Consider the following 17,965-nt stretch of genomic DNA (forward strand, 5'->3'; position numbering starts at 1 on the left):
TACGACAAACTATCACCTAAAATACGAGGGTTGTTAGAAAAGTTCGCGGACACATTGAATTACAGAAAATCTATTGTGTACTGTGAAGTATGACCTATGTCTGAATGAATTCCTACATTTTGTTAATTGGTATGTAAAAAATCAGGTCCATATAATAAAATCTTGAAGTTTTACAACTATTTTTATTATGGGGCCATGGGATTCACGGAGCAATCACTTGACGTAAGCGACGTGACAACCAGATTTCAACCCGTTAGGCTTTGTCGCAGTTATATAAATCTTTCATTTCTTTGATTTTTCTTATCTTTTTTCTACTTTAAAATTGAATATCTATATCTAGACATGTGACTTTTCTACTATAATGTCTTTTGTACTGATTCGGATATTATCAAGATCTTAAAAAATAAAAAAAAGTGTATGCAGTTAATCGATCAGGTATGGAAACTATGCAAATCCATATAGGCGCAACGTCCATGCGATTAAGGGATATTGAAGTATCGGTGGAGTTAATCATTCAAAATGTCACTCCTTCCATTCTTATGAAGCTATAACCATTTGAAAACTTGTTTTTTATATGTGTAGGAAATTCCCGGCAGCATTTTGAACATTTTAATCTCTTTTTAGACATTTTCCTGTCTGCACACATAATTTTTACGCAGTGCAGTGCTCCATGACGTTCAATGACGTTCCGATTTTTGGCTGTTTTTACGCGTTGATCATTTATAAACGGCTATAAAACAGTCATATACCCTCCAATTTATTTCAAAATTTCTCCCAGTGACGTTTTCTGCATACTTTAGTGTCAGGTAAAATATCATAAATCTCTCTGCCCTACAATTGTGCAATTTTTAATTTTAATAAAGAGTCTTTGTGATGTAAACGTGCCAAAATGTAGCATGCTCCGTGAAGCAAGTTTTATCAAAATAAAAATGCTGTATATTTTTAAATAATCACCGGAGAGCACCAAATTCTTGTATATTTATTGGAATAAAGGTTCAGATTTTATCTGCAAAGTTTGACCGGTTTCCTGGGAATATCGCGCTCACAATAGAACTTGTCCGCGAACTTTCCTAACACCCCTCGTATATTCATTTTTTTTTTAATTTCGTATCCCAAATTTGTCCTGTTTAGAGCCATTTCATGCATACCTGTCCTTACGTTTTAGTCAGGTCTATCACATACTTTACTCAATACTACTCTGATAAAAATTGTCAACATCAATACATATCCGTTATATGAATATAAATTAGTATAAAAATGGATTTGGGAAACAATCATTGTCATATTTAGAGAAAATAGTTGATTTTTCTTATTGTCATTTTAAATTGCTGTCAATTTGAATTTTTGGGACTCGCTTCCGACAGAAAACTTTGAGTACTTTGCAAAGGCTTTTTCACCCGTAAATTTCTGAAGGTCCACTCTCAGTTCGTGTTCTTTCCTTTTAGTGAGTAAATGTATGGCTTCATTTCCTAGAAAACGAAAATTTACACTAATATATCTTACAGGTGTATAGCAATCAGACAAAACAATACGGAACAACATGAAGAAATTGATGCTTCTAAATATCTTCTTTGTGCAATCAATCATATCCTTCATACAAATTCTGCAATTTCAACAGTTTACCTTAAGGACAGACGAGACGTTTCTTAATAATAGATAAATTTTTCTAGGAGTTTGTCATTGAAGTATTGCTACTAAAACATGTTTACTCACAAAAAATTTGGGTACCTTACCAGGCATTTCTTCAAGATACCAGGGGTAGTTTTTCTTATATAATCCTTTGGGGGTGAACTGGATGGTAACGTCCCGAGTATCTGCTAAATCTACATTAACAAGATGTGGTGGATAACGAAGACAGTTCATTATATTTTGTATTTTCCAAAGCGCCAAGACTCTAGTATTTCCAATAAAACAAGAAACATATATTGACGCAAGCGTCAAAAATCGGCCGCAAACCAATTAATTGTTGCCTGACGTCACGGCGTCAGGCTGTATAAGGATTGATTATTGCTTGATCCGAAACTAATAGATCATACCCAGAGAGCTAGATTTTGTGCAAGCTGATTTACATTGGAAATCTTTTACCTGTATTTTAAAAGAAACTTTTTTTCAGGGAAACAATGATTTTACTGATGCAAAATAACGCAGTATTTACTTTGTTTACTCTGTTCGCATGAAACAGATTATTTCATGTGATTTCCGTTTCAACGTGTCCGTACATTTTTTTCTGCATTTCTATACTACTGGATCAGTCCATTTATATTCTACAAAAGGGGTGAATCGCTCTTTTCGCGCCAAATTTCACTAGTAAGCGATCTTCGCGTCTGTTCTTGGATTGTTCTACTGTATGAATTTATATTCTACAAAAGGGGTGAATCGCTCTTTTCGCGCCAAATTTCACCAGTAAGCGATCTTCGCGCCTTTTCTTGGATTGTTCTATTGTATGAATGGGGGTGCTAACGTCCATGGAATTAAATTAAGTTTGTTATTGTAACTTCCATCTTCTTATGATTCAGAAATTCTGTCTACAAATTTTATTTATCCTGAAATTCTATTATACAGGTGTTGTTGAAAAAACTTAAAATTGCTTGATTATATTTTTCTTATTCTTTTCAGTTATTGGCTCTGGATTAGATTCATGTTTTCCTGGCATATTTTCAAACCTTTCATTCACCGGTCACATGAACTCCAAATGATGACGAATATTTCTGTACTTCTTCAGGATAGATCCTGCATGATTCTCTGATATACCAGTGCGCTTTAGTATCCTCGATACATAGCAGACAGTAAATATTGCAACATTCCAGTGCTTTTCTTTCCTAGAGCTCGATCCCCCTCCTCCGATCGCCTCCTATTCCTCATAGAATCCCTCCTTTTCCTCATTGACTGCTTTCTTATTCTTCATCGACCGCCCCCTTTTCTTCCTCGACCGCCTCCTATTTCTCATGGTCTGTGTTCCTATTCCACATCGACCTCCTCCTCATAGTGTACGCCAGCTATGCTAGTGATATTTTTATCAATTTCCCTAATCTGAAGTTAATATAAACATAATGCATACAGGATTTAAAAATTCTTGGTTTTTCGGAAATAGTCGTTTTCTATTTAAAGGCAGTGGAATAGCTTCAAATGGGATGCATCATTTTTTTTTTAAAGGTACTTGAACACAGATTTGAACTTATCATTTTCTCTATAATATTATGACGTATATATTTTAATAGCATTTCACACAAAAATTAATAAAAAATCATATTTCATATAAAAGATATTAAAATTTCAAATTTTTTGGAGGTTTTGATTGACACATCCTTGTATTTTCACAAATTAATATTATTCTTAATCCTATGGAAAAGTGGCAATCTCGTTGTGTATAAATGAAAACTATTAATACTATAATCCAGAAAATTCAGAGTAGACATGTTCGAAAGGAAAACAAACACACAATATCTTGTCAGTCCGTGCAGTTGTGGTAAGCAGACTGTGACGATTGAACGCACCTGGTGATTTGTAAACATCAACAAAAACAAAACTCGTGCCCTGTTTACAAAAACTGTACATAACACGAGTTTGCTCGATTTGCTAAACTCTGTACGCAACTCTTAGTTCGGAATGACGATAAAGGATTTTGCTTTCTAACTTTCTACTCTGAATAAAATTATTTTTCTGGATAAAAGTTGTAATATTTCACAGTAATACACAACAGGATTGCCACTTTTCCCAAGGATTAGTAAAAGGTTTAATTTTGTGAAATGCAAGGATGTGTTGATCAAACCCGCCAAAAAATTTGAAATTTTAATAACTTTTAAATGAAAAAGATTTTTAATTAATTTTTGTGTGAAATGCTATAAAAATATGCAAGTCGTAATATTATAGAAAAAATATTGACTTCAAATCTGTGTCCAAGTACCTTTAAGATCAAAAACTAATAAGCATACCAAAAATATTAGACATCTTTAATTAGTTTTTGTCTTAGATTTAAAACAAAACTGTTTGACAATGAAATGGTGACCGTTTGCTTTCTTTAAATGTATCATGTAATACTAGTGCTACTTGAATTAAAGCTAAATACTTTATGTTTAAACTTGGTCTATCTAATGTGTACTACTTTTATTTCCACACACAAATAGAAGCTGTGTACTGTTTGAGTACTTGTCATATCTTAAAATGAAATAGGCCAATATAACGAACATTGTTCAATTTTAAAAAAAAAATCATAATAATACAAATATGTACAGTGGGCATTAAACACTGTCCACTAGAAATTTCAGAAGACGGATCAGGTGCCTAGGAGGAGTAAGCATTCTCTGTTGACAGGTCACATCCGCAGTGAGACCTATGTATAGATCAGGAAATCGAAGCATTCTGTAGTTAAACTCAGAACAAGAACTGAGGCCTCACAATTGGTATGAAAAAAGTCAGCCAAAATACAACCAATGATAAATTATTTGCTTACTATGTTATTCTACGACCACGAATTTTAAGAAATGCTTACTCTAAACGTGACTGGAATTTCCTGTTACATCAACTTATCAGTCAGTAAGAAGCCTCCTTCTTTAAAAAAATTGTTCATATTCAGTGCAAACTCTTGAGTGGCAAATAAGAATTACTTTAAATAACTATCTATTATTATTGTTATATAGTCAATACTTTTATACTTTTATTAAGTATGAAACTTTGCCCTAGAACGTTTGAGATTTATGGCATTCACATTTGAATCAAGGTTGTACATTTTTAAAATTGTATTTGAATATATTTACATTTCCAATGTCTTTGTCCGAGATAAAATTACCAATTGTAAATGTAATTGATTTCCTCATGAATGTTTTGGCGCGGTTCCAAAAAAAAACAACGTGCAGGGCGGGACAACACCTGGAGAGAAGCAGGCTTGGAGCCCGTGGATTGGCGGAATCAAAGCATGTAAATATAAGGAATAACTGTCAGATTTTTCGAATTCATGAAGATGATCAATGGATTGGCTTGTGTGATAATTTTATGCATAAACGCCTTCGGCGTTTATGCAAATTATCACACAAGCCAATCCATTGATCACTTCATGAATTCGAAAAATAAGACAGTTATTCCTTAAATACAATTAAATCATTTTTGACAAAATTGCAAGAATCAAATTAAAATTCCTACTAAAATAAACTGTTTTACTGCAATTAAATGTTTGAAAATATGGTAAGCTACACTTAACAATTTATGACCTATAGTTCATTATTACAGTATTTACTACTGTGGACGTCTGTAATTTCACTTGTCTAAAATTCACGGTTTGTAAGAAAGTAAATTTTGCTTGGGAAGCTGATATTGTTATTAATATTATATCATTATTAGACGACTTATTTTGTATTCGTATCAAGATTTTTTTTCAAAACCTTAAAGATCAACAGAAGAAAACACTTACTTTTGCCTTCAACTCAACATTTAGATATATAGACGACGAATTAAAAAATGTCAACAATTACTTCCATTCAATGTCAATACGATATATCCCAGTTAGATTTTTTAAAAAAGATACCACGGATTCTGGCATGTCTTTCTCATTTTTGGATATTTCACTAGAAAAAGACGTAAATGGTAACCATACAACAAGCATTATGATAAAAGTGATGACTTCAACTTTTCAATTGTCAACTCCCCTTATTTATGAAGCAAAATATCAGGAATGGGAATTGAAGTTAATTAAGAAATGAGTTTAATTTTTGAAGATTCATGAGGTTATGAACCACGACGCTTCACGACAGCATATTTCATGAAGCGCGTTAGCTTCAAGTGCGGTATTATGACGAAACAATTGAGATATTCATGCTTATTCGTGGTACATATGTAATATAGTTCATGAGAAAATGAATTGCATTTTATTTTGTAAAGAATCTTAGGGGAAGTTTATTGGAAATGTAAATAATAGTTATAAACTGTCATGATTTTTATTCAATTTGATGATGATTTCTCAAATCTATATAAAAGTCATAAGGCAACGTGATCTTAATCTTCATACGTATTTTGTAATGAGTAAAATTAAACTTCAAGTTCAATATATACCAAACCCCTTTATGCATTCAAATTTTTTTTTAAATTATTAATTTGTATATATTATTCCATACGGATCCAAACCTTATTGCATATATACCCTAAACGATGGTCAAAATATTGATGAAACAATTACTCAAATTCACAAGAAGAAAGCATGTTAAGTTATTCTTTATTGAAACTTTCGCCATGATTTATTTATTTTACGGGTCTCATCATCATTTTTGCAGTCTTCAAGGAAAAACCTTTACCAAAGTGGTCCCAATTAATACTAACATCCGATTTGACGGCAGATTTGTGATGAGGTCCGTTCAGATTAGAGTGATCACAAGAATTAAACCACCAGCCAGCTTTACCAAGAACAGCACAGGCAATCTTCTTCGAAGAATCGTTGTCTGCATCCTTCGTAGAGAACGGTCTTCCACTATGCCACGCCAAACTATCACCTAAAATACATTCTTTTTTTTAAATTCCCACTTTTGTCTTGTTTTGAGTCATATAATGCTTATGTTTTAGCCAGCTCTATCACATACCTTACTATTCGTATGAAAGTTGTCAATATCAATACATATCCATGTACATTAATATAAATGTGCATAAAAAATCAACGTGTGAAACAATCATTGTCATAATTGGAGAGAATAATTAAATTTTTTTCTTATAGTTAATAACAGCTCACCTGCAGTACCACTGTACCCAGTTGCTGTCAATTTAAATTTTTGGGACTCGCTTCCGACAGAGAACTTTGAATACTTGGCAAAGGCTTTTTCACCCGTAAATTTCTGAAGGTCCACTCTCAGTTCATGTTCTTTCCCTTTAGTGAGTAAGTGAATGGCTTCATTTCCTAAAAAAAGAAAACTTACTCTATTAATATCTCTTACAGATGTATAGCAAACAGACAAACCAATATGAAATAATATGTAGAAATTGACGCAGTTAAAACAAACTAGGCTATATATATTCTTGGTGCAATCATATCCAACATAAAAATTCAACAATTGCAATACTCTACTTCAAAATAAATATATATGTATCAAACCAAATTAAAGAAAAAAAAGAAACATGAAGATAGTACTCTCTCTAACAAAAATTTTCTATAATAAATTGAAGTGCTTATTATAGTTAACTATATTAAATATTTTGACTTACTATGATGCCTTACTCTAGAACTTTTTTAAGATTAAGAACGTTAATATTTAACATACCATCAAAATGTTTAAATATGCATATATGTCAGAAATTACTTTTTTATGATTTTAAAACATAAATAATAACTACGATATATCTTAAATTCATAGTAGAACTACTTTAATTATAATAGTGAAAACTTTTATTTACTACTGTGGTTTCATCAGTATTGGTTGAGCACCAATTTTCGAGGATTTCTTTGTTGGGCATCCACGGATCCACGGATCCACGAATTTAAATGTTCATTGAATTCAGAAATAAGTTATTAATTTGTATAGGCGATGCAATTGTCCACGAAATTAAGTATCCTTGAAAACTTCTGTTTTATAAAATCCACGAAAATTTATGAAACCACAGTATATAATAGTTAATTATGGTTTACAATAAAAAAATTTGTTAGGACTAGCTCAAAATGTCGATCAATTACAAGAATTATATATGCTCTAAAAAAATAAATCGAACCATAAATTTCATATTTGTGAATATATTCTTTAATTATTTAAGTAATAAAGATGAGAAAACAAGAAAACAAAAAATGAATAAGCATTTTGTTTTTTAAAGAGGCTGGGGGGTGGCAGCCATTTTCAGACTATTTCGATCTCCTTTAAAAGAAGAGCTCCATATAAAGATATACAAAAATGATCAAATTTTAAAACTAAAATGTATGATTTTTTCTTTGCTAAATGATAGTTGACAGCTTAAGATACCGTATCTAAAAAAATAAGTTAAATCTGGTGGTTAATTTGTGATTAATTTGTTGACCCTCCAGCCTCCTTAAAACAATACTGTAAACGTGGAAATTTTGACGATGTGCTAATTTTGACTATATTGACGATTCTTCTTTTCTCGTCAAAATTTACACTCGTCAAACTTCTTATCATATACATAGAGACACAACAGACATTGACCATTGTACAACTTTACCGCTAAATCTTCACGGCTTTTTTGTTTGACAACGAGATAAAAGTCACTGTTAATTTCTTTTGTAATTAGTTATGAAAACATAGTGATATATAATCACATTTTTAAAAACCATTGAATTTAAATTAGTGTATCAAATACTGCAAGCGTAACTTAGCGTAATTATCACGCCGGGCATGACCTAGATTGTCACCTCAGGCAATTGACCGCTTATAATGAAATCAAATTACAAGAGGGCAATTTATTTAATCAAATCTTACACACATAGATAGTTTGTACAAAAATTTTTAGTGATTCCGACGCTGTCTTCGTATCCCCGTGAATTCAAAGATTTAAAACTCTTGATTAAATATTTCGTCAAAATTAACACTCGTCAATTTTCGTAAACAAAAAATCGTCAATTTTTCAACTCGTCAATTTAACCACGTTTACAGTAAATGAAAGTACAGGTTGTAAAAATTAATGACGTTCAATGAATTTCTGAGTGCACAAATCTCGATTAAACTGATCTAAACCAGGTTGTACTCGAACAGATTAGCCAAGAATTTCATTCATACCTTATAATTTAATTTTAAAATCATTTTGCCCAACCCTACCCCCGGGGTTTCAGGATTTGAACAAACTTGAATCTAAACTAATTGAGGATACATTATTAAGACTTGTTTTAAAGTTTGCAAAATAATCCATACCCAATTTTCACTATCATTTATCTCAGTTTGACTTCAGTATACATGCATTCATGTATTTTCTCTGAAATGCCTAATTTTGCAAGTTCAAAATGGGTTTTTAATGGTTAAATGCATGTAACTTAATGGATCTATTAGATTACATAATTAAATTTATCAATGAACTTTATTTGGGGGTATCTATATAATTCATATGATGGACAATCAATTTATATCTTACCTAACCAATATTCTCCCTCCACATTACCAAATCCTTCTTTGTACGAATCCCAGGATCTATAAAAATCTACTGATCCGTCCATCCTCTTATTAATAACCTACATGTATAATGAAAATGTATTATATCAGCTTATACAAAAATCATGGAGTGGGGTTAAAAGATCTACACACAAAAGAGATCCTAATTCAAAGTCGATATTACAATTTTTATTATGAAAATACGGGACAACATATCTTTACCAAAAGAAACTATAATATAATACCTTATATGAATGAATTATATAAACATAACTGTACATTGTACGTCTAGCCAAAATATATACATGTATAAACATAAAATAGTAAATTAGGAAACTTCTTACCGTCCAACCCCCTCCTTCTGTAGTCATGTCACAGTACACCAGTTTCTTTGTCTTCATATCCGGGTATATTGAGTAGACGCCATCTTTCCCTTTTGAGTTGGGTATGAATTTTAGAATCGATGCACAATCTCTTTGCTTTTGGAGTTCTGTTTTCAAAAATTACAAATTACATGTACAATTAGTCTTTAATTCTTTAAACATATTTAAATCTTTCATGAAGTAAATACAAATTCCGTTTAAAAGTACATTGTCACCATTTTTTTTTTAAATTTTCATTTCCAAGGACTGCGGAGATATTTTTATATGAAAATTAATGATGAATGTACTTTTCACAATAGATATATCTTATTTTTGCGCGCTTTGCCATTAAAAACATAATGCACTTACTCTGGTACTTGTTGAAATGTTTTCCTGTTAGTCTATAGTGAGACAGAAGAGAAATGTCCACAGAGACCGGGATGTCCACTTTGACGGATGTGTTCAGGTGTTTCCAGTTCCATGGAGTTAACCTCAGTAGAGACTCAACATTTCCTGATAAACACAGCATTAATATATATCATTTTCTATATATTTCTATATAAAAAGAATTATTTTCAAACATTTGTAAATTTTGAATTTGTACTCAGATAATTTTTTAATTTCAACAAATAAAATTACAACTTCAAAATACCTTGTAGATGGGAATGCGGAGTAATACAACATGTAGTTGTAAAGTGCAGAAAGAAACACAGTACCACAAAATTATTTTTAATTAGAACCATATTTTCTTCTATTCCTGCATGCACATGTACGATTAGGAAGGAGAGTGCATATATATACTTTTTTATTATAATTAAAATGTAACATGATAGTTTTATTACGTGTCAACATATATCGATAATGTCATGTTTAAGATATAAATAAAGATTAAAGGCGGAGCCAATGTTTTGATAGTCCATGCTCCAGTAAGGAAAAACACGTTACCAGAAACCCTCTGCCCCTCTCCCCCACCCTCTTTAAATCCGCCCTTGACAGTTTTTACCTTTCATGACTACCATTTTTCAGTTAGGGATAATAGCTCCACGCACTTTTTAAGCTCACATGGTTTTTTGCACAAATTAAAGAAGTCACAAACTTAGCATTATCGAACTTCAGTACGATGACAAAAGTCTACCAGTATCTCTTGTCAAAATTAAATGTCCTTTAAATTCATTTTCCGAAGTTCTCAAAATCGTTGCTTTTAATGGGATTTTATCAATAAAAGGTATGATATACATCTGTACGATTCTACAATAAGTATCTAAAAATTAAATTTGTCAAGCTCTGTTTGATACTGTTTGGTTCAAATTTTGAAATTGACATCTTAAAGATGAGTATTTTGCTAAATACTTTTCAAATTTTCAAATTGACTTCTTAAAGATGAGCATCCTGCTAAGTACGTTTCAGGTTTACGTATACCATACACGTCTTGGTTTTAGCGCCAAAAAAGGCAAAGCTGCATAAAGAAACCATGCCCAAAGATATGAATTTTTTATTCATCTTTTAAGATAGTAAATTGTTACTATTGTAATAAGAATTCCCTTAAATTGACGGTTTGAAACTTTACAATTTTGCATTGGAACGTATCTTTCATGTTGATTCATCACTGAAAAAAATAAATAGTAAAATTCACTACGAAGACTACCTTTACTAAAATACCCTATCTTAAAAATAATTCAATTTATTTCAAGTTATGCCATGTAATTTTACTGTCCATACAATCATTATCTTAAAAGTACTTTTAGGTATCTATACGACCCATGGCCATCAGTGTATAGAACAGATGAGAAACAATGTTATCATCTTGCGATTTATGTTAATGTACAGGAAATACAGAAGTCAGTGAGATGCATCGTTTCTGTGTCTAAACAAGGCAAAGGGCTGCTTTAAAAAACATATAGAAAGACGGCTGTATTTGACAAGAAACCATGTAAAAGTCGTTTGGGAACTATCATAATCTATCAGCAAAGAGCATATGAAAATCCTACCAATTATTATATGTGAATTATGTCTTAAGGTAGTCGATCCTCAGGTTTATAAAATTAGCAGATAAGTAATCAAAATTACTCATAAAAGTATCTCTGAATCCACAAAGTTATGTAAATTTATCCACAGTATTTCTATAAAGTTAAAGATTAAAGTTAATCAAATTATATAGGGAAAATTGTAAAATCTCCAATATTTTTGCAGAAAAAGCGAATTGGAATATCAGCAATGCATTTTCTAATTGCAAATTGATCAACAAATATATTTTAGGTTAAAAAACGATATGCATCCAGGCATTCAGAAAATTATTATGATTTTTATACTTAGTTGATATTTTTTGTCTTCTATTTCCGTCAAGTATTCTATAATACATAGTGTAAAAGGCGTTTGCTATCACTGCAAGACACCACAAATCACTTCTCATTTCATATCATGCTAATAAGCAATGGTATCTAAGGCTGGATTCAAGAAAATCTTATTTCTCTAAAACTGTATTATTTTTTTCTTTTATATGATACATATTTCAACTTTTATAAAACCCTTTCTTATACTTTCAAAGGCCTTGAATCTTTTAAAGATGAATAAAATGAAAATTGTTGCACGAAAAAATATCATTTTCAAGCTTCATTTTGATGTATTTTAAATTAAATGTTAATTTTTGGAGTTATCCTTCCTGGCTAAGGATCGGATATCCTTAAGTTCGTAAAACAGAATACGATTTAAGTTATAAATTACTTTAACAATATATCTTGCTGGCTCTTTACACAATTTCGTATTTTAACAATGTGACGTTAATTTGTACAATCGATCAAAATTTAGTTTTTTGTACATATTTATTGCTATTGTAATATTCCGGTGAGCTGGAAATAATAGATACCACAGTCTCACACATCTGTTCATCTGTTTCATATCTGGATATTTAACTAGAAAGAGACGTTAATGTAAATCTAGTAACCAGTCTTTATGCTAAACGTGATGAATTTACCTTTTCAATCGTCAGCTTCCATTATTTATGCAGCAATGTACCTTCATCACCTGTATACAGAGTTTATATATCTCGTTGACTCAATACACAACCTCAAACACGTTCTACGTATGAACAATTTCTAGAACAGGTAAGTTACTGACAGATAAATTAATGAAACAAGAATATCTGAAGTCACGTTCAAAGTGAATAATTCTTAAGTTCTATGGTCGATACAATGACCTTGACAGCAAATACAATCTATTATTAAGTCAAATGTCGACGAACGTTTTCATACTAATTGTTGGGTGATTATATTGACATACAGAATTGTGGACGGATTTTCCAGTCATAAGGAGGAGCACAGGGCGTGTATGACCGGTCGGCAGGGGATGCTAACTCCTCCATGGCACCCGATCCCACTTCTGTAAATTTAGAGGCTTGCATTAGCTCTGCTCCAGAATTTGTATTGTTTAACGAATTTTTTCTTTGCTTAGTTATGTTCGTTATCCCCATTTATTTCCCGTAAACTATATTTTTATTTTTTTACAGCAGTAAAATAGCGAACAAGAACACTTTAAGTATTTTCATATTTTTCCAATATATAGAATACATGTACTATAGCAGACATAGCTACCATATGTTTGTGACCCGTCAATAACGTCTGTTGACATCTTTTTTCCTTGTTAACAAGTTTTGAATCTTTGGTAGTGCTCCCTTCCCCAAAGTGCATTGTTGGTGGTACCTCTGGGTAATGATGAACGTCTAGTGTGACAGGGATCGACCTGTGGATCTACTGACGCCGCAAGCTAGCTTAACTGTAGTTGAAAGGGCGTTGGGTTGAATCGTGAGTAATTCTTTCCTTGCCAGTACAAAGCCAATACACTACCAAGACTCCTACGGTGCGCACCCGTGGCAATACATGGATACCAAGAGCATTTACCTCTGGCTGATCTGATCTCGGAGTATCCAGGACACAAGAAATACAGTGTGTAGGCCCATCAGCGTATGTTGTTACTCTTGATCCAATAATTTTAATTGATTTATTTCATAATTGAAACCATGATTAATGAATTTTTCATAGAGTATATTTCTTTTCTAACGAAAGTAAAATTGCTGGCTTTTTGGTCGTATTTTGTATATTTTCATAATTTCGAAGATACTACGTTGGTTTTGAGGAAATAACACTCGATCGAATTATTGGTTGCAACAATTTAAGCTTTCTTATTACGAATTAAAGTGCCATGATTGTGATTTCTCAGACTTGAAGGTCTTTAGGCAATGTAATTTTTGAAATTTATTTCATATTCGTTCAACTTTCGATCAAAAATTATCACATTCCTATAATATACTTATGATTTTTTTTCTATTTTCTCATAAAAACAAACTGATTGTAAATGAACACACACTCACTCACACTATCCACATTCATTGTTGCAATGATTTTGTTTTGTATTTTAGAAATCTTCGTGTTATTTAATACAAAGATAATTAAAATCTGATTTAATTTCCGAATGATAAGGGTCCATCTGTCAGTATTTCTCACATCTTAATAGATGAATACCATAATATAACAATTTGGAGTGCTATTATCTTTGTGTGACTTTTTTATCCTGTGTGCTACTTATGCGACCCATGGTCCCAAACGTCACTACATACCGGTATATAAAAAAGCCCAAAATATTGATTTAAGGACCCTCTCTACACAAGTACAATTTTTTGGACATTGAGAAAAATATATTGCATAAAAGAGTTAATATTGAGCTTATTTATTACATTTTCAATGTATGGTACGTGGCATTTATCCCGGGAAAAATGTTCAAAGATAACACAGTATCAGTAAATAGAAATCACTGTTAATTACTTCAATAGAGAAAATACATGTCATTATTACGTTTAGTTAATTTATCTTGGTCTTTTAAAATGTTGAGAATGATTGAATTGATTACAAATTGAATAATATTGGTTAAAATTCTATTTTTTAAGAATATAGATCTAAGGGCAGATCACTCTAACTGTAGAAAAATACCTTAGAATCAGAACTCTTTAGTGTGCAGTGTAGAGAGGGTTCTTAAGTTAAACAAATGTACATTTAACAAAAAAGAAACATGTTTAATATTTTTATTGATGCTTTAAAACCACATTTTTATTTATTTTTTTGGTCTGATCATCATTTTTGCAAACTTCAAGGAAATAGCTACTTTTTTCCATCGAGGTGCTCCCAATTAACGCTTCGATCTGTTTTGACAGCAGATTTATGGTATTGTCCATTCAGGTCACTTTGGTCGCAAGCTCCATACCACCATCCAGATTTTCTATCAACAGCACAGGAACTCTTATATGAGTCGTTATCAGCATCCTTCGTGGAAAACGGCCTTCCATTATGATATGCTAAACTATCCCCTAAAATATATAATATTTTTGGTACATTTTCTTGCCTCCATTTTTGTCTAAACTAACTTTGCATGATATTTACATGTTTAAAACTTTGGTCATATGGATAAAATTTCAATGATTCAATGATTCAATGCAATCATTCTCATTGATGCAATTAATTATGCTTAATTCCAAAAAAGTTGAACAATCACGGACATACATACGTATATTATAAAAATCTATATTTTTGTAAATACATCACCTGCTGTACCCAGTTGCTGTCAATTTGAATTTTTGGGACTCGCTTCCGACAGAAAACTTAGAGTATTTTGCAAAGGCCTTTTTGCCAGAAAATTTCTGAAGGTCCACTCTCAGTTCATATTGCCTCCTTTTAGTGAGTACGTGAATAGCTTCATTTCCTAGAAAACAAAATATAAACTAGTTAAATAACTCAGAAGTAAAGCAAACAGACACATCATTGAGGAATAACATGTAGACATTGATGCAATAAAAACTCTTTATACAAAATTTCAATGGATTATTTCAAAATCAATATAAAAGAAATATGAGCTGCAACTTTCATGTAGGAAATTTTTATTGCAAAACTGTTATTAACTATTTCAATAACAGGTAAATTTATCAATGAACTTTTTTTAAGGGGGGCTATCCATAAAATACATATGATGGACAATCAATTTATCTCTTACCTAACCAATATTCTCCCTCCACATTACCGAATCCCTCTTTATACGAATCCCAGGATCTATAAAAATCTACTGATCCGTCCATCCTCTTATTGATAACCTGCGTGTGAAAAGAAAATCTATTTAATTAAGCATTTACTAAAATCATGGAGTGGGAAACAAAATAACTGTCTATACACATAAAGTCTTCATTCAAGGTCGATATTACAAATTTAACTTAAAAAATACAGGAAAATAAATTTTAACCAAATGAAAATATAATGTACTTAAAATAAATAAAAAAAAAAATATACAAGGGATGTTCGATATATATTGTGTATTGTACCACAGCGCGATAACGTCTTGCACGATTTCGTCGATATTTATCCGCCTGGATAACTCTATTCAATACCTTGCCAACAGTATAAACACGAGCCTTCAACTACACATTGTTATAAAATAAGCGTCATTTCAATAGAGCCAGTCGTTGACCACGGTTGTAAAAATGGTTGGGAAACGGGTTGAGAATATTGAAGAAATTAGAGCCTATATAAAAGTTCCCACAAAACTCGGTAATTCGGTAAAGCAGATTTTTACTGAATTGAGGGAAGTTTATGGGTCTGATAAGGTATCTTATGAGACAGTTCGTAGGTGGAGACAGAAATTTCTAACTGGCACAGATGCAGCAAAATCGGGTCGACCTGTGACTGTATCAGGCAAGACAAATGTCTCAAAAGTCAAGGAAATAATTGAAAGTGATGGCAGGTACACGATTAGTGATATTGCCAAAGCTGTTGGCATATCGCTATCGCTATATATATATACAAAATCATGAAACTTTTACCGTCCAGCCCCCTCCCTCGGTAGTCGTGTCACAGTACACCAGTTTCTTTGTCTTCATATCTGGGTAAATGGTGTAGACGCCATCTTTCCCTTTTGTGTTGGGTATGAATTTTAGAATTGATGCACAGTCTCTTTGCTTTTCGAGTTCTAATTTCGAAGATTACATATTACATGTACAGTTACTCCTAAATTCTTTAAAATATATTTAAATCCTACCAAGAGTAAATATAAGTTCCTTTTAAAAATATTTTGGCACCATTCATTAATTTTTTTTTCTAAGGAACGCAGAGATATGTTTTACATGAAAATTGAATGATACATGTACTTCTCACAATAGATTTATTTTTGGGGGCGCTCTTTACTTTTAAAAACATTTGTACTTACTCTGGTACTTGTTGAAGTGTTTTCCAGTAAGTCTGTAGTGGGACAGAAGAGAAATATCCACGGAGACTGGTGTGTCCACTTTGACGGATGTGTCCAGGTGTTTCCAGTTCCAGGGAGTTAACTTCAGTAGGGACTCAACATTTCCTGATAAACAAAGCATTGATATATATTATTATCTATATAGAAAGAATTATTTTTTTTACATATATGTAAATTTTGAATTTGTACTCATATATTTTTTAATTACAAAAAAATAGAACTTCAAAATACCTTGTAGATGGGAATGCGGAGTAATACAACATGTAGTTGTACAGTGCAGAAAGAAACACAGTACCACAAAATTATTTTTGATTAAAACCATATTTTCCTTTGTGCCTTCATGCATATGTACGATTACTTACGAGAGTACATGTATATACCTTTGTATTATAATTAAAACGTAACAGGATATTTTGGTCTCGTGTCAACATGTGTCGATAATTTCATTTTAAGATATAAATAATGGTAAAGGTAGCGTCAATTATTAGATAGCCAACGCCCCAGTACGAAAAAGCACTTTAGCACAAACCTTCTGATCCCCCTCTCTTCACCCTCTTTAGATCCGCCCGTGACAGTTTTTTTTTTTTGCACAAATTAAGGTCACATTCTTCTTGTAATACAACTTAACATTATTGAACTTCAGTATGATGAAGTCGTTGCGTTTTAGGATATTGTATCAATAAATATAATGTTGTACATCTGTTTGATTCTATCACAGGTACATGTATGTAAAAATTAAATTTACCGAGCTTTCTTTCATACTGTTTAACTAAAATTTTCAAATGGCTTCTTAAAGATAAGTATTTTTTAAGTACTTTACACTGTTATCATGCACGTTTTGGTTTTGTCGAAATGTAGCGCCAAAAAAAGGACAATGCTTTATAATAAAATCATGCCAAAGATATGAAATTAATGTTTATCTTTCAAGTTCGTAAATTGTTTCTATCCAAACGATGATTCTTTTACATTTACGGTTTGAAACTTTTAAATTTTGCAGTGGAACGTACTGTATCGATCATTCATTATGCAAGATTAACAGAAAAGCAATACACCAAATGAGAAACACTGTTTAACTTGTAATTAAGTAAAAAGCCTCCACACTGTTGATAAAGATTCCTACAGTAACCTCTCCTGTCAATGTATGGATACTATGGACATTTGTCTCATGCTGACTTTGGGGGATCTCAAATATCGAGGACCAAAGAAATAAATTGTGTAGGCCCATCGGCGTATGGATATGTCCAAGCACTCATTAACCTTAGCCAA

General features: G+C 31.8%; 1 protein-coding gene across 1 annotated transcript; it reads right to left on the reverse strand.

Annotated features, from left to right (window-relative positions):
• Positions 1–6,222: 6,222 nt before the first annotated feature.
• LOC134282232 (techylectin-5B-like) lies at positions 6,223–16,822 on the reverse strand. Its single transcript, XM_062764660.1, has 11 exons — positions 16,661–16,822; positions 16,278–16,423; positions 15,458–15,554; positions 15,022–15,169; positions 14,605–14,689; positions 10,077–10,224; positions 9,794–9,937; positions 9,407–9,552; positions 9,046–9,142; positions 6,710–6,874; positions 6,223–6,476 (listed from the first exon to the last, which is right to left on the reverse strand). The coding sequence occupies exons 1-11, from the start codon at positions 16,818–16,820 to the stop codon at positions 6,229–6,231; spliced, it is 1,584 nt and encodes a 527-aa protein (XP_062620644.1). The 5' UTR covers positions 16,821–16,822; the 3' UTR covers positions 6,223–6,228.
• Positions 16,823–17,965: the final 1,143 nt, after the last annotated feature.

This window comes from Saccostrea cucullata, unplaced genomic scaffold (genome assembly GCF_032062105.1).
Source record: "Saccostrea cucullata isolate Sc308-1 unplaced genomic scaffold, CSIRO_AGI_Scuc_v1 ctg5476, whole genome shotgun sequence".
Lineage (NCBI taxonomy): Eukaryota > Metazoa > Mollusca > Bivalvia > Ostreida > Ostreidae > Saccostrea > Saccostrea cuccullata.

What these genes read in the sequence shown, in the direction of transcription:
- LOC134282232 (XM_062764660.1), bottom strand. Translation starts at nt 16,820, where the DNA reads ATGCTTTGTTTATCAGGAAATGTTGAGTCCCTACTGAAGTTAACTCCC. An exon ending in ACATTTCAACAAGTACCAGA is followed by an intron (nt 9,553 to 9,793) that starts GTAAGTGCATTA and finishes TTTTGAAAACAG; the next exon opens with AACTCCAAAAGCAAAGAGAT. An exon ending in TGGGTACAGTGGTACTGCAG is followed by an intron (nt 6,477 to 6,709) that starts GTGAGCTGTTAT and finishes AATGTATTTTAG; the next exon opens with GTGATAGTTTGGCGTGGCAT.